This window comes from Tasmannia lanceolata, unplaced genomic scaffold (genome assembly GCF_043159265.1).
Source record: "Tasmannia lanceolata isolate RefF3 unplaced genomic scaffold, GAP_Taslan_0.1 ptg000024l, whole genome shotgun sequence".
Lineage (NCBI taxonomy): Eukaryota > Viridiplantae > Streptophyta > Magnoliopsida > Canellales > Winteraceae > Tasmannia > Tasmannia lanceolata.
In genome coordinates this window covers 7971171-7985711 of record NW_027518701.1, presented here as the reverse complement: position 1 = coordinate 7985711, position 14541 = coordinate 7971171, and the positions used below count along the sequence as shown (strand labels likewise).

At 38.3% G+C, this 14541-nt stretch overlaps 2 protein-coding genes across 2 annotated transcripts; both read right to left on the bottom strand.

Annotated features, from left to right (window-relative positions):
• Window positions 1-7: 7 nt before the first annotated feature.
• On the bottom strand, window positions 8-649 carry LOC143856977 (protein FAR1-RELATED SEQUENCE 5-like). The gene has a single exon (XM_077367258.1). The coding sequence runs from the start codon at window positions 647-649 to the stop codon at window positions 8-10; it is 642 nt and encodes a 213-aa protein (XP_077223373.1).
• A 13436-nt stretch (window positions 650-14085) lies between these two features.
• On the bottom strand, window positions 14086-14541 carry LOC143856976 (uncharacterized). The gene has a single exon (XM_077367257.1). It carries the CDS (start codon window positions 14539-14541, stop codon window positions 14086-14088), a length of 456 nt encoding a protein of 151 aa, XP_077223372.1.

Sequence of the window (14541 nt, the reverse complement as noted above, 5' to 3'; positions counted from 1 at the left end):
TCAACCACTACTCAAATAGCCAACTAAATGTCACCTCCTTTTCGTCGGCTAGCTGTGCAGATCCGAAAAGGATCAACTGTCTGTGGTGGTTTACTCCCGTAAACGGTGCAAATGTCAGAGAGAGCCTATCTGTTTTGTACGTAACATAAAAAACAATGACATCGTTGAATGTCATGTACGCATCCCTCGCCCTAGAGTCAGCCCAGAACATGGATCGAAAGGTCCCATCTGTGTCTAACTCCATCGAGAAAAAGAAGTTTGGGTCTTCAGATCGTTTCTTCTGTAAATGGTCGGCCACTAAGACAACTTCTTGCCCTAAATTATTATTCCTTTTATCTCTCAAATGGGCAATAGCTTGATTTGTCGATAGCCCACCTGTTACTCCATCGTGGGTCGAATTAATGGCCTTTGCGATCCTAGATTTAGGCATTTGTGTGTCATCGAAACAATCAATCAAAACCTTAACACCTTCACTCTTATGAAATCGATTATGGGAACGAAGCATTTTGGTTTTCAGTGGGGAGGTCAACTCGTGAGAATGGATGTCTTCAAAAGTCTTCACTATGCACTTCTCAGCTCTAAGTTTGATGACCATCTTAGCTCTACAATCTAGTCTCACAGCACGACGCTCGCTCATTTTTCTTGACATTATCTACCTTGCCCGTATCCCTTTTCACCCCCTCTCTGTCACATACAAACTTCCTCGATATGACCACCTTTGTCTTTGACTTCATTGAAGTCATTAATTGTACTAGATTTCCGTACCCCAAAGCCCGTGGCCAGCCGATCATCAAAATATCAAAGGCCACCGATTCAAGGATGAAATGATGTCCAAAAACCAGTATGCACTCTCAAAGTCAAATTACTTATCAATATCCAGAAGGAAGAAGAATCATTATCTTTTACCGGGAAATGCCGTCAAACTCCGTGAAAAAAAATGAAAAAAAAAATAGTACCAGAGGGACTCTAGTAACCTAGATCGATTCCCAATCTGAACATCGGAAGGCCTCATTTGGCCGAATAAATCCCAAAATCATAACCCAGCGTCAAAAGAATACCGGTTTGCAAACCCTTCGAGCCTGAATGAAATTCTCTTGAAAACCCATCAAACTAGGGGCATTCGCCCCAAACTTCGCGAGACATGATCTCTACACTGGGGTACGTAGGTAGCTCGGTTAAACCGAGTTCGGTCGATTCAAAAAAAGAAAAGAAATTCAATCGTTCCAGAAAAAAAAAAAAGAACAAGTTCTAAAAGAAGAGAACTCAATCATTTCAGAAAGAAAAAAAAAGGAAAAATCAATTAACCTTCAAACAATTTATCTTCAAACTAGGGGCATTAACCCTGAACTACGTAAGACCTGATTCCTACCCTGGGATATGTAGGCAACCTGTTCACAGGTTCGGTCAAAATCTTTGTTGAACCTTAAGCCATTCTTTGAAAAGCCTTATCTTACCTATAAAGTCCTACCGGTGTTTAGAATTAATTATCTAGGTCCCGAAACAAAAAAAGTGAAAAAGAAAAAAAAAACGGAGTTTGAAGATCTGCTAGACTGAAAACCTGAAAGGGCGGTCTAGGCAAAATTTAAGATCATTCCCCTGCTAAGTTGAAAACCCGAAAGGGCGGCTTAGGCAAAAGCTAAGGGGATAGCCTGCTGGATCGAAAACCTAGAAAGGTGGTTCGACAAAAGTTAAGGCTAACATGGTCCGCTAAGTTAAAAACCCCGAAGAGGTGACTTGGTCACGGTAAGAGAATCATTATAAGAAGGCTACAGCCGGTATCAAGACTGAAGATCAACAGAAGTTCAGGTAAATTCAAGTGCCATCCTCAAAACTGGAGACATTGAAGCTAATCAATCTTAGGAGTCGTAATTAAATCCTTGAGGCATTACTGTTTTAAGGAAGATGTCCAGTGTTTACCAATTGAGAAACTATTCCTCAAAAGGATAGACTTACCAAATAAAATATTAACTAGGTCAAAAGCATCACTCTATTTGTCAGTATAGTCAGTCAATCTTTGTGATTCTAAGTTCATTCCTTTAGAGCTCCTCTATCCTTTGAGTAGTCCCTTCTATCTAAGTTTTCTCTTTAGAAAGAGTCGATCGTCGTCCTTGTGTCCAAATGATGCAACTGTCTATGTGAAGGAGGCCCAGCCTCGTCAGCTCCCTCGATTGTACCTAAAAGAGCTCGAGAATCTAGTCAAATAGCTACATTTCAAAGAAGATCAACTCAAAAGAATTCAGAAGTAGAAACATCAGAAAGCCCAGTTTTCGTAAGAAGATCATACCCCAGGAAGGCACCTTAAGCTTGGAAGAGCCTCAGATGCAATGGTGGTTGAGCCAATTTCTCAGAAAGATGAACCATTAAAATCCAGAATTTCCTTCCAGTTAGTTAAATACTATTCTGGTCAAGAAATGTTTATCTAAACACCTGTCAAGAGGCAAATCCCACTTTTCCAAGTTAGTATCCAAGAGAGCCGTTGTTCTAGATTACCAATTTCAAGTATTTAGATCAAGGTTTCAGTTATCAAAATCCCCAGAAGACAAGACCAACAGTCTCTTTGCGAAAAATCTTGTTGAAGTTTCAAGAAAGTGTTCCTAATCCATTCTCGTTAGTAATGGTTCTTCGTTCCTAAGGTTTGTCATCTCATCATTCGTCAAAGTCTTAGTTTCCAATATCTTTATCGGGCACGATCTATAATATCCCCGATTTCATTGAGTTCAAAAAATCTAAAATTCATCAAATCCAATCTTACGTCAAATTCAAATTCATGAAAAATCGCTAAATTCTTCGTTGTTGAATTCATCAATCGAAGCTATCTCGTTTCTTTGAGCCCGTTTGGGAACGGTGTCTCATTTTTCGAGTCCGTTTGGGAATGGTCTCTTATCTTCTTCGAACCCGTTTGGGAACGGTGCCTCATTTTTCGAGTCCATTTATGAATGGCCTCATATCCTCTTTTGCAATACATTGTTTAATTTTTTATGTACATTACAACAAACAGGGGGGGGACTAAATTTTTTGTATATTTAAAACCCATGTTTGTAAGTCAAAGTACAGGTAGTAACGAGCAGTAGTTGGTCACTGAGTTATGTATATGGAACAGATAACACAATCTTTTGCAAGATATTGTTTAAATTTTTCTATAATAGATACTAAACATGTTTCTTTCCTTTATCATTCATTTTCTTTCCATGATAAAATTTTAGTGGAATTTTGTTTATCTGGATTTTTTATGCCCCACACATAGCAAATGTGGGGCGCATAATTTTGCAACACATGTTCTGTTTTTCTTTTCCACAGTTCTATCCTTGGTGTTGATCAATCTCACTTATCGCCCATCATGTATACTGCCTTGCTCATTATGGAAGACTTCCCACTGAATTTATTGGCAGAAAGCTTGACATAGTGCAATTTTGTGGTAGTTTTTGAATTCACTTACAGTTGGCACCTGCATTAGGAATTCAAGAAGTCTGGCACGAAATATTGGTTGATGCCCTGAACACTAATTAATAGCTGTAATATTACAGTTAGGGATCAGCAAATGGAACTCAAAAACAGAATAAAACATAGGGCTGCAACTTTGGTCAATTTTTAGGAATTTGGATTTAGCTTTTACCTTAAAATCGGGTCGGGTTTGGGTTTGTTCCCAATTCATTTTTTTACCAAAAGCTCAACCCAACCCGACCCAAGTTGCACCCCTAATAAAACAACTGATAGATGATAGGAACAGGTAAACAAATATTCGAACTTCACACTAAGTTTTTCAATATGCAAACTATGCTCAAATTAAGCCCAAGCTGCCATTAGTATTTCAGAACTTAAAATTGCGAAACCATAAGAAGGCAAATCAAAATGCAGCTCCACGCTTGCAATTTGCCTGTGTGCAGCCTCAAGATCAACAACTATATTGAGTCTTCTGTGTCACGTATGGTCTGACAACGGAATCGTTAGATACTGAAGTGAAGTATTCAATTAAATTTTTTGTTGATAACTGCTTGTCAATAAGGCATAGTGAAATGGCTTGGATGAGGCATTCAGTAAGTCCCACACGACTTTAATGAGCATTAGCGCCATGTAATATTGGGTTTATCAGATTGTAAACTGTTGGGCAACAACTTGTCACCCTCACTAGTTTTGTTATCTGTGGTCTTAATCTAATAAAGTTACCATTCACTAAAAAATGTCCCACACGACTTTATCAATCCAATACAAAGCTGATCATTAACAAAACAAGAATTACGAAGAAAGGAAAAGTTTGGCCACTTGAGCTAACAGATCAGTGGTGTGAATAGGAAAAATTTCCTTCTAAATTGACCCTGGTCATGCATGAGGTGTCTCCGGAATCTATGAGGAAATGGTTTATCACATCCTTCTGTACTGGCCAGAAATATCATTCGTTCAACCAGATCTATAGAGCCTTTTAGCAATTAATTGTACAACAATAATTTCGTACAAAGATGACGATGTTAGGAGATGCAAGATTCCATTATTCAATTAGCGAAAGGAAAATGCAATGGTAAAGAATACAATGGAATTCACTGAATTTCGAATTTTCTGAAGGAAGTTTCTTGGAATGTAACAAAAACATACAGAGATAGATGAAAATTTCAATATTATAGATCCAATGGTGGTGACAACGTTATACTTACTAAATTTCCAGATTTCAATCCCTTGCTTGCAATGGGGTGCTACAGACAATGTCATGTAAAAGGTGAATCTCCTTCACCCCTGCTGGTCGATGGAGCTTCCCAAAACTCTCAGATCTGATCTCTATCTCGTTTTCAGCCAAAAGCCCCCCAAATTTCAAATTCGGGGCTTTTATATTGATGGTTATTTGAGAAATTACCAAAATGTCCTCTTTTAATGCTCCATGACAAAAAGGTTGTCTACTTCTTCAAATTACCTTCGTGGGCATAGACTAACAGTCCGAAGACTGAGTTAGTTGTCTAAATGCTCGGCCCATGTCACACCCCTACCCCACTGGGTAAACATTGTCTGGTTGTTGGTCTCAACCCGCTCCAGTTTTTGTTTCGCAGCAGCACTAACCGTGCTCGACCCTGCTCGACCCACCCCGTACAATGCTGAAAATGCGTCTACACAGGGAGAAGGAGGGTCTACATATATAGCCCAGGAACTTTTTCTCGCTTTTCTGATGTGGGATCTTACAATCCACCCCCCCTTAGGGGCCAGCATCCTTGCTGGCACAACGTACTATGGGAGGTACGGATCTGATACCAATTTGGCACGCCCCATCCCCACTGTAAATATTGTCCGGTTCTGGGTCTCAACCTGCCCAGGTTTTGTTTTCCAACGGCACTAACCATGCCCAACCCACCTCGTAGAGATGCTGAAAACACATCTACATAGGGAGGAGGGTCTACATATATAGCCCTAGTAATATATCTCTCTTTTCGATATGGGATCTTACAGCCCAGCACCATCGCTGTCTAGATCTGTGTCGTAGCCTGATAAATTTTTTCTAATCAAAGAATCTTTGCTGCATTTTGTTGTTACATTGAGAATACTAGTAAGATACTACAATGGACAGTTCCTAAATATTTCGCAGTTTTGTCGGATTTCGTGTGCATGCCTTGTCATTCTTGTTACTCAGAAGTAGTTGATTCCATTATTAATAGAATGCTTGTAGGTCAATTCTAATATAGGAGTTGAGTCTTCTTGGATAAACTTGGTACGATAACATGTCTTTTTTGTTAGAGATCATCTTGAACATGAAGCAACTATCACAAAATTGGGGTGCAAAACAGCCCTCTGTGGTGACCCGTAAACAATCCAAACCCAAAAGTGTGTTTCCGGTTTTATGTTTTAATAATACACAAAGTTTACAAAGTAGATTTGCAAGAACAAATAAAATAAATAGAGTGCAAGCCAAACCACAAGAAAAGCACAGAAGATTTACGCGTGTGTGTGGCTACATCCACAGGAGAAGACTTCAAAAGATTTCACTATGTGGTAAATACAGGGATTACAAGAAACACTCACCGGATTACAAGAAACATCCACGGGAGAAGGCATTCTAATACTGTCACATGTTAGAGAAGGCTGACTGTACAACCCTCTGGTTGCTTGCTATAATCTAGTGCACTCGGTTTTGGTGAGACTCAAAACTGTTTTTTAAGATAAATTCCTTTCTTGAAAACATAGAAGTAGTTCAATTCTCTCATGACAATTGTCTTTTTACAAAGGAGGTCCAAAGTAAACAGAGCCTAAAGTTAAATTAAAATAATCTCCGCTTACAAATAATCTTGCTCATGGAAGGGTTCCCACTGAATTCATTGTCTGATATCCTGAGAAATTTTTCTAATCAAAGAATCTTTTCTTCATTTTGTGGTTTCATTGAGAATATTGGTAAAATACTTGGGTCGGTAGTTCATAAAGATCTTGCAGTTCTGCCGGACTTCCTGTGAATGCCTTATCATTCTTGCTAATAAGAAGTAGTTGATTCCATTATGAACAGAATGTTGGCAGGTCAATGCTGGGGAAATTGGGTGTAGCGGCTACCATGACCCTTTACTTCTCACAGGAGTTGGGTTTTTCTCACTGGTTCTATTCAGTGATACACTGTCTCCAATGCTGGGGAGAACTGGCTCAACTCCACTTTTTGCAGTCATTTATGTTGGAGCCATTCAGAACATTTTCTGTAAGAGTTCAAAAGACAACTTATTTGATCCCTGCAAAAAGATTACCTACATCCCGTGGCATGAAGACACAAAGGTGAAAGGCAAAGCACTAGTTGATGTTGTTTGCTTTCTTTTGGCGAAATCTGGGGCTGCCTTGATTCAACAATTTCTCATCCTAACCTTTGCCTCTCTTGCAAATTCAACACCATATCTTGGAGGCATATTGTTGGTTATTGTTCTAGCATGGGTGGCTGCGGCAAGATCAGTGGATTGCCAGTTCACTCCATTAGTCAAAAAGGACCTTAAAGATAACCTCGTCTAGGGTAAGATTTTTTACTACAGAACAAATTTTGCTGGTAAGCTGCCACCAAAGCAGGAGTCACATACCTCTTCATGAGTACTTTGAAGTCAGTGGGATTTATTGAGGGAAAATAATGAACCATTGGTGGAGGATGTTTCCTCTAGTGGAAGTGAGGAGCTTCTCACTGTTAAAAAGTTCGATATAAAGAATGAAGTTGAAGAAGTGGTGGTTATTGTTGCACAGGAAGCATCTATTGATACTGTTGAGAATGAAGGAAATGGTCATGTATCAGCAGATGGAAATGGAATGCTCAATAAACCCTTACAAGCAATGATTGCAAGGCTGAAATGGCCCTCCCCATTCAACGATCATCAAACTTGTAAACTCGAGACCCTGTTTTCATGGATTAAATGAATGCCGGGTGATAGAGGATTAGGCTGTAATCTATAATGAGGATGAGAGATGATTTTAACATGACTAGAACATGATGCTGCTGCTGATGTAGCAGTTGAATCCTGAATGAAAAATGAAGCCACAAGGAAGATTTTTCTCTCAAAGCCAAGGTATTAGAGAAACTCTGATGAAGTTAATAATTTTTCTTCTTTTGAGTTCATGTGTGAGTTGAAATGTGAGCTTATTTGTTATGTTAGTATTTGTACTTTGTTGTTAGTTTTTAAGAAAATGTCCTTATGTACTTCATGTCTTAATGTAAGAAAAAAAAATGAAAGAAAATGAATGCTGGCAGGTCAATTCTTATATAGGAGTTGAGTCTTCTTGGATAAGTTTAGCATCATAACTTGTTTTTCTTGCAGCCAGATCAACAACTTCAATATTGTCAAAGAGCATGCCAAGCATCCTGAAATTCAGGGTTGTTGTTGTTGTTATTGTTCATGACTACAAAGTTGTTTCAAACAGTGCGTACAAGTACCAATGTAGTAAATTAGTCAAGTGTATCATCTTAAACATTAAGCATCTAGATGCCATTGATATGGAAGAGGTCATCTTGGAGTTGCATGCCCTGTTTGTGGCCGGTCTCGTCTCTTTAGATATTTGGTTCTGTCAGTGTAAACTGGCTCTCATTTTTCTATGGAAGGGCTTACTCACATGTAGAAGCTCAACAGTATGGGATTTGTATCGTATGTTATTGTAAGCGCGACTGGGCATTTGTTCATTTAGCGCTTATTTGCTGCTCATACTTCTTGGAACCAACTGTGGAGATTTGTACCACCTGATGCAGCTTTTTTGGTCTTCGTAGTAAGGACTGACACTAAAGAGAACACTTAGCAACGACTTAATATCGACTCAAAGGTTCCCGTACATGAAATCATGGACTTCTATGATGAGAACCAATGATATAGAAAGGAAACTTCCAAATAAAATGGGTAAAGAAGAGTTTTTCAAGTGCATGTGTGTGCAAGGAAGTGGTTGGTTGGGCTTATAACTGCCCAAAACAGTTGGTAGTTTCCAAGTGAAGTTGGTAGCACCCAACTTGTTCCCCAACCGCTATTCCAGCTGTCAAAGAGCTGGCTTCGAACTCGCTTCTTCTAGAGTCTCCACCGTTCTCTATAAATAGAGAAGAGGAAACAACACTTTGGGGGGTTTTTGAGATGAAATTGTTGGAAATGTCTGCTGTTGAGATGGGGAAAATAGAGAATAAAAGAGATGCTTCAAGGTGCGATGTCACTTTCCTTAAGGAAATATTCATCCCCACCGGTAAGTGTGCAAGGGGTATCACGAATTTGCCTCCAAGATACAATGAAGCCTAGTGTAATCTACATCAAAATGGTTGTTGACGCTTTGCACTAAGCAGAAACAAACCAAAAATTCACCTTCAGACGGAACAAGTATTTGAGATTCTAGATACGGTTTCTGCAGAAAACAGTAAACTAGAAATGTTTCTGTAAAACAGTAGTTTAGAAAGGTTTTTCAAGAGACTAATTGCTTTGGAAATTATCAATATAGAAGTCCCACAAGTGTATTTCCGAATTCTATATGCAATTGATCGTTTCTGCTATTTTTATACCCTTTATGTTTGATTTGCACCCTTACAGAGCACATGTTCAGAGCGGGTTCGATTCTGGCCGTTAGATCACACCCATCTGAGACTCTACGGTCCAGATCGCACTGGGCCAACCGTTTGGTCATCCCACAGGTCAGAACCCTCAGGCCGTTCCGACCGTGCTTCTTGACCGACCCAATCTGACCGACCCCGATCCGACTGAACTACCGAGGCTGATCCAATGAACGGTCCAGATCCAATTTAGAAAAATTTAAGAGCTCCAATTGCTCCTTGTGACGATGCGGTCATACGAAGTGCAAAGTGTGCCACTAGCGCCTTATAACCCATTGCCCACGCCGCACGTGTGCGAGCACGTGCCTGAACGGTGCGTTGCACCGTCCCGTGGGTCCACTCAATGGCGAAAACCCATTGTGCATTAAAGTAATTGAGAGAAGTGGGAAAAGCTATATAAACCTCTCTCTTACTTTTTCCCTCACCGATGTTGGACTATCTAATCAAAGCTACTTTATTCTCTTTCTTAAAAAGCAACCACTTTTACCAAACATAGGTACTTTTCTTTGAAAATACTTTTCAAAAGCTGTTTTATTTTGAAAATACACTAATAGAAATAAAATTCTAGGTGTGCAGTTCTAGTGTGAGCATTTTTTTTCTTAAAGAATCCTCTTTTTCTCTATGACGAATTCCTCGATCTACATTTCTTATTTTGAATGAACTGTATTCAGTCGCGTATTCGACTAAGTTTCCTTGCTTTGTTTCTTCCTCTCTATGATTCTAATGCTGTTTTCTTCTATGATCCAGTATCAAACCACCCTGAAATGATTGACCTTAATTCAGATCTGCCCATTGAGATCAGTTAATCTTTTAGCAGGAGATGGAATTCGTATGACAGCCTACGTGTGTGACCTCCTCAGTAAGCTTCATTTCTTGATCAAATTCCCTCCGATCTGATACCTAAACGTCTCCTGAATATTCACCTAACTTAGATCAGTCAGAAGAGAAAAGAACCTACAGAGATTTACTCTTAATTCTAGATCTAAGACATCAATTTCAGCCCATTCCGTGGGAATCAAAGAGGAAGGTACATCTCATAGGGGATCAAGAAAAGGCAGTTCAAGATCAAAGTTAGTGGAAATGGAGTGCAATGTTACCGTTGCAAGGAATATGGGCACATCAAGTAGGATTGTCCGAAGCATACATGATGATTAGAAGGACAGTGGTGCTACGAATACTCTAGTGGCGGTAATCAGAGCGAAGAGGTTAGAGATGTTCTCACAGTTTTGATAAGTAATCACATTTCTAATGATTAGTGGATTTTAGATTCAGAGTGCTTTGTTCATATATGCTTTAGGAGGGAATATTTTGAAACGTTCCAGGAGACAAGGGTAGTTGTTATGTCCTTGGTGACGGGTTTACTTGTGACGTCACGGGAGTTGGAAAGGTTACGATCAAGATGTTAGATGAAGTGATTCGTACTTTGGGTGGTGTGGCGTATATCCCAAAGATGCGAAAGAATCTAGCGTCACTTGGTCAGTTGGACCCCGGGGGTTGCAGGGTTTCAGCTGCAAGTGGAGCCACAAAAATCAGATGAGATTGAATGTTTCTGACGAAAGGAAAGTGTTGGGAAAGTTGCCTTATTTCTTACCACTGTGAGAAGGCAAGAGGCAAATATGAAATTTTTGTCTTTATATATATTTTTTAGAATACCTAGTTATAAAAGGACATTCGGTTCTCTCCTGTGTGTGGCTGCACAAGAGGCTTGGGGTCTGTTGGCTACTCCAAGGAGTGCGAAAAAGAGTGGGAGAGAGAGAGAGAGAGAGAGAGAGAGAGAGAGAGAGAGAGAGAGAGAGAGAGGATTTCTTCTTCGGATTTTCTTCTCGGTTCCTCTTCGGGTACCTTCCTGGGTTTTTTCTTGGGGTTCTTTCTTGGGTTTTTCTCTTATATTTTCTCTTGGGTTTTTTCTTCGGTTACTTTCTCTGTGTACGGTGTTGGGTGAGAGAAGCAAGGAAAGGGTTGCGGGTTTTGGGTTTTTTTGGGATTAATCCATTGTAATCCTTGCATATTGTTTTCTCAAAGTGGAAGATCGTGTTTCTCACCCGTGGATGTAGGCTTGGCCGAACCACGTAAATATCGGTGTTCATCCTAGGGCTTGTGTTTATTTTTTCTTTTCCGTTTATCTGTGCACGATCAGATCAGATTTGTCCGGCGGATGTTCTCAACAAAGAAGATATTATATAGAGCAGAAGAAGATTATTCCCAATTATTTTGTACTCATTTTTGGCAAATAGTCTCTGTGAATCATGGTTTTTCAAAAAAGTTAACTTTTAGACAATTTTTCTAGTAAGCCCTTAAATACTACTTATATTGAGTTGCTAACATGCATTAGATACTAATTTTTCTCACAAAAATGCCCATTAAGTAACCCTATAGGCACAATTTCCTTGCCCTAAAATTATTGAGACGTATCCTTATGAATAATGCAATTTTTTTAGGGGAATTGTATCAGCACAACCATGTTTTATTTATTGAATAAACCTGCTTGTGTTTTCATTTTTAATTGGCTTGAGAGAATTTTTAAAGAACTATAATAATGATTTGACAGCTCTTTAAACACTAAAAGACAAGATTAATTAGTGAAAATATCAAAACATGGTTGTGTTGACTGCTGATATCATTTCCCTTTTTTTAATATGAAAATTAATAAAGATAAAAAAATAGGGATATGATTTCAGCACAATCAATTTTTGATACATGTGCTCATTTGCCTGTCTTTTAGCATTTAAAAAGCTGTAAAAGGTTATTATGATTCCCATAAAGCACTTAAAAGCCAATTAAATACTAAAAGACAAGTAAGTGACCGCATGTATCAAAAATTGGTTGTGCTGAAATCATTTCCCTTAAAAAATAATGATTTTAAAAGTCATCGGAGGATATTTTAATCAACAAAGGTTTGCTGTATTAGTTGGGAACTTCTAGAAATATTTTTCAAAAAGTTAATCTTTTTGGTCATTTCATAATTTTCATTTACTAATTGGGAAATAATTTGAAAATTATAGGGACTTGCTAACTAGAGGTTACCAACCTCTCTAAGGATGGATGCTTACCGACCGCTCCGATCTATAGAGGATGTGCCGAACAACTCTGCATTTGGTTTGCCGCTATCAATATGTAATAGGAATCATTAGTATAGTATACCAATTCCTATTTTGATTCCCTGGAATCGGAATGGGAAAAATTAAAATAAAATTTTAATTAAAAAAATAGTTAAAATTTCATTCCAATCGGGGAGGAATCAGAATACCACCTCTTGGGGAGGGAAAGATTCAGTCTATTTCCTCCTTCAATTCCACCCGGCTGTCATTTCTAGCCCCCTAATTTGTTAATTTTTTAATCAAACACAAGAATCAGGTGGAATCAGAATAAGATATCGATTCCTCCTCATGATTCTAGGCAATCCGAATGTACCCGGAGCGATATGATAATCACATTGATCAAACAAATTCTTAATGGGGTTGTTCTCTAAAGGGATAGAAATCCTTGGATAAGCTGTTACAGGGATTGGCTATCCTGCTTTAAATTTTTTATCTTGAACAAGCCCTAGGATTGGCTTTTCTACTGCCCTGTTTGGATTTCAGGATTTTGCTAGAAAAGTTTAGAAAGAAAATATTTCTAAAATTTCATTCATTTCTTACACATCAAAAAGATAACTTGAACCAACCTTATTCAATTTTTACTTAGAGGGAACTTCAGTTTGTGATAATACCCCTCTAAATTAAATGAGATTTTATATGGTGTAAGTCCTTATAGTCCCATATTTTTCAAAAAGTACTATATGGACCCCACTATTAGGATGATCCAAACTGTCCATGTGATGGGCCAATCCATAAATAGGTTGTGCCCAAAAATCATTTCTGTAGGATGATCCCTACCGTCCGATTTACAAGGAACTGCATATTATGGAAACCTATAGATTGGAGGGCTAGGATCATCCTATGGGAATGATGGGCCAATCTGTAAATAGGTTGTGCCCAAAAAATCATTTCTATAGGATGATCCTAACTGTCTGATCTACGACGAACTGCATATTATGGAAACCTCTATAGATCGAAGGGCTAGGATCATCCTATGGAAATGATTTTTGGGAACAACCTATTTATGTTGTGGTTTGGAACATCCTATGATGTGGTCCGTACAATACTTTTTGAAAAATAAGGGACTATAAGGGTTTACACCATATAAAAACTCAAATTAAACATAATCATATTATGTCCCTCTAAATTGTGGGAAGAAAAAAATTTCCCAAGAAAAAAATTCTATTAGAAATGTATTTTAGGGGAACAAACGATAACAATTCTAGCTAAGGATAATATAAAGCCCTACTTGTTATCCCAATTAAGAACAACCACCATCGATAGACGTATGCCCATTTGAAGGCCATTATGGACGGTTTAGATTGTAAAAATGAAGCTTTTTATTTTATTTTATTAACCATCACGGTAGGGCCCACTACAAATGAACGACCAATATTCTTTTAAAGATAGCTCCAAAGCTCATGCTTCGTTTGACAGTATATAACGGCTATTTCTCTCAGAAGATCTTTATTTAAAACAGAATTTAGAAAGTAGAGGGAAACTGCACCTCTCTCTCTCTCAAACTACATTGAAACTAAGGTATAGATTCTTTTCCTTTTGTCTTTTCCTAATGTGCATTTCATCCGAGAAAGCTATATTTCTTGTTTCCCTGTTTTTTATTGTTCCTTTTCTCTAATATATAGTTTGGTTTTATCGTATGTTGGGTTTCTTCTCAGATCTTATGTTTTGATTTTATCATTGAGAGTGAATTTTTGTTAGAATTATATGTTTGGTTTTATCTTATGTTGGTTTTTTTACCCAATTAGGGTTTCTTCTCTGATATTATGTTTGTTTCTATCATTCTTTTGCTCTTTCTTTTTAATCTGATTTTTTTTAGGAAAATACATCCGGTTTCATCTTATGTTGTTTTTTTTACTGAATTAGGGTTTCTTTCTGATCTTTTTTTTTTTTTTTTGAAATGGTAATTTATATATTGAAGGAAGAGAAACCGAGATGGTTCTCAATGATTACATTAAAAGATAAACAACAAAATAAAATGACTCAAGGTGGAAGATAGTCGAACCATTCCAGACTCAACCTATGCACACCCGATCTAGCTAGAGCATCTGCTTCACCATTAGCAGATCTCCTTACATGATTAAAAGCTATAGAAGATCCGAAGGTTAAGTCTGAGATCTCATCAAAGAAGGAGAGAAACCTCCAAGGAGGGGCAACCTTTCCCGAGAGCCAACTGATCACATTTAAGGAATCACCTTCTACAACCACCTTATTATAGGAATCTTTATTCAGATGCTTGATGCCATGGAAAGCCGCCCTAACCTCCGCTTCACTAGAATCACATATGCCAATAGGACCAAAATAGGCCCACATGACCAAACAAGAAGAATCTCTGCATAGACCCCCAACACCTGAAGGACCCGGATTGCCTAAACAAGAACCATCAAAATTTAGTTTAATAAAATCATTAGGAGGGGCTTCCCACTTTTGTACAATCAT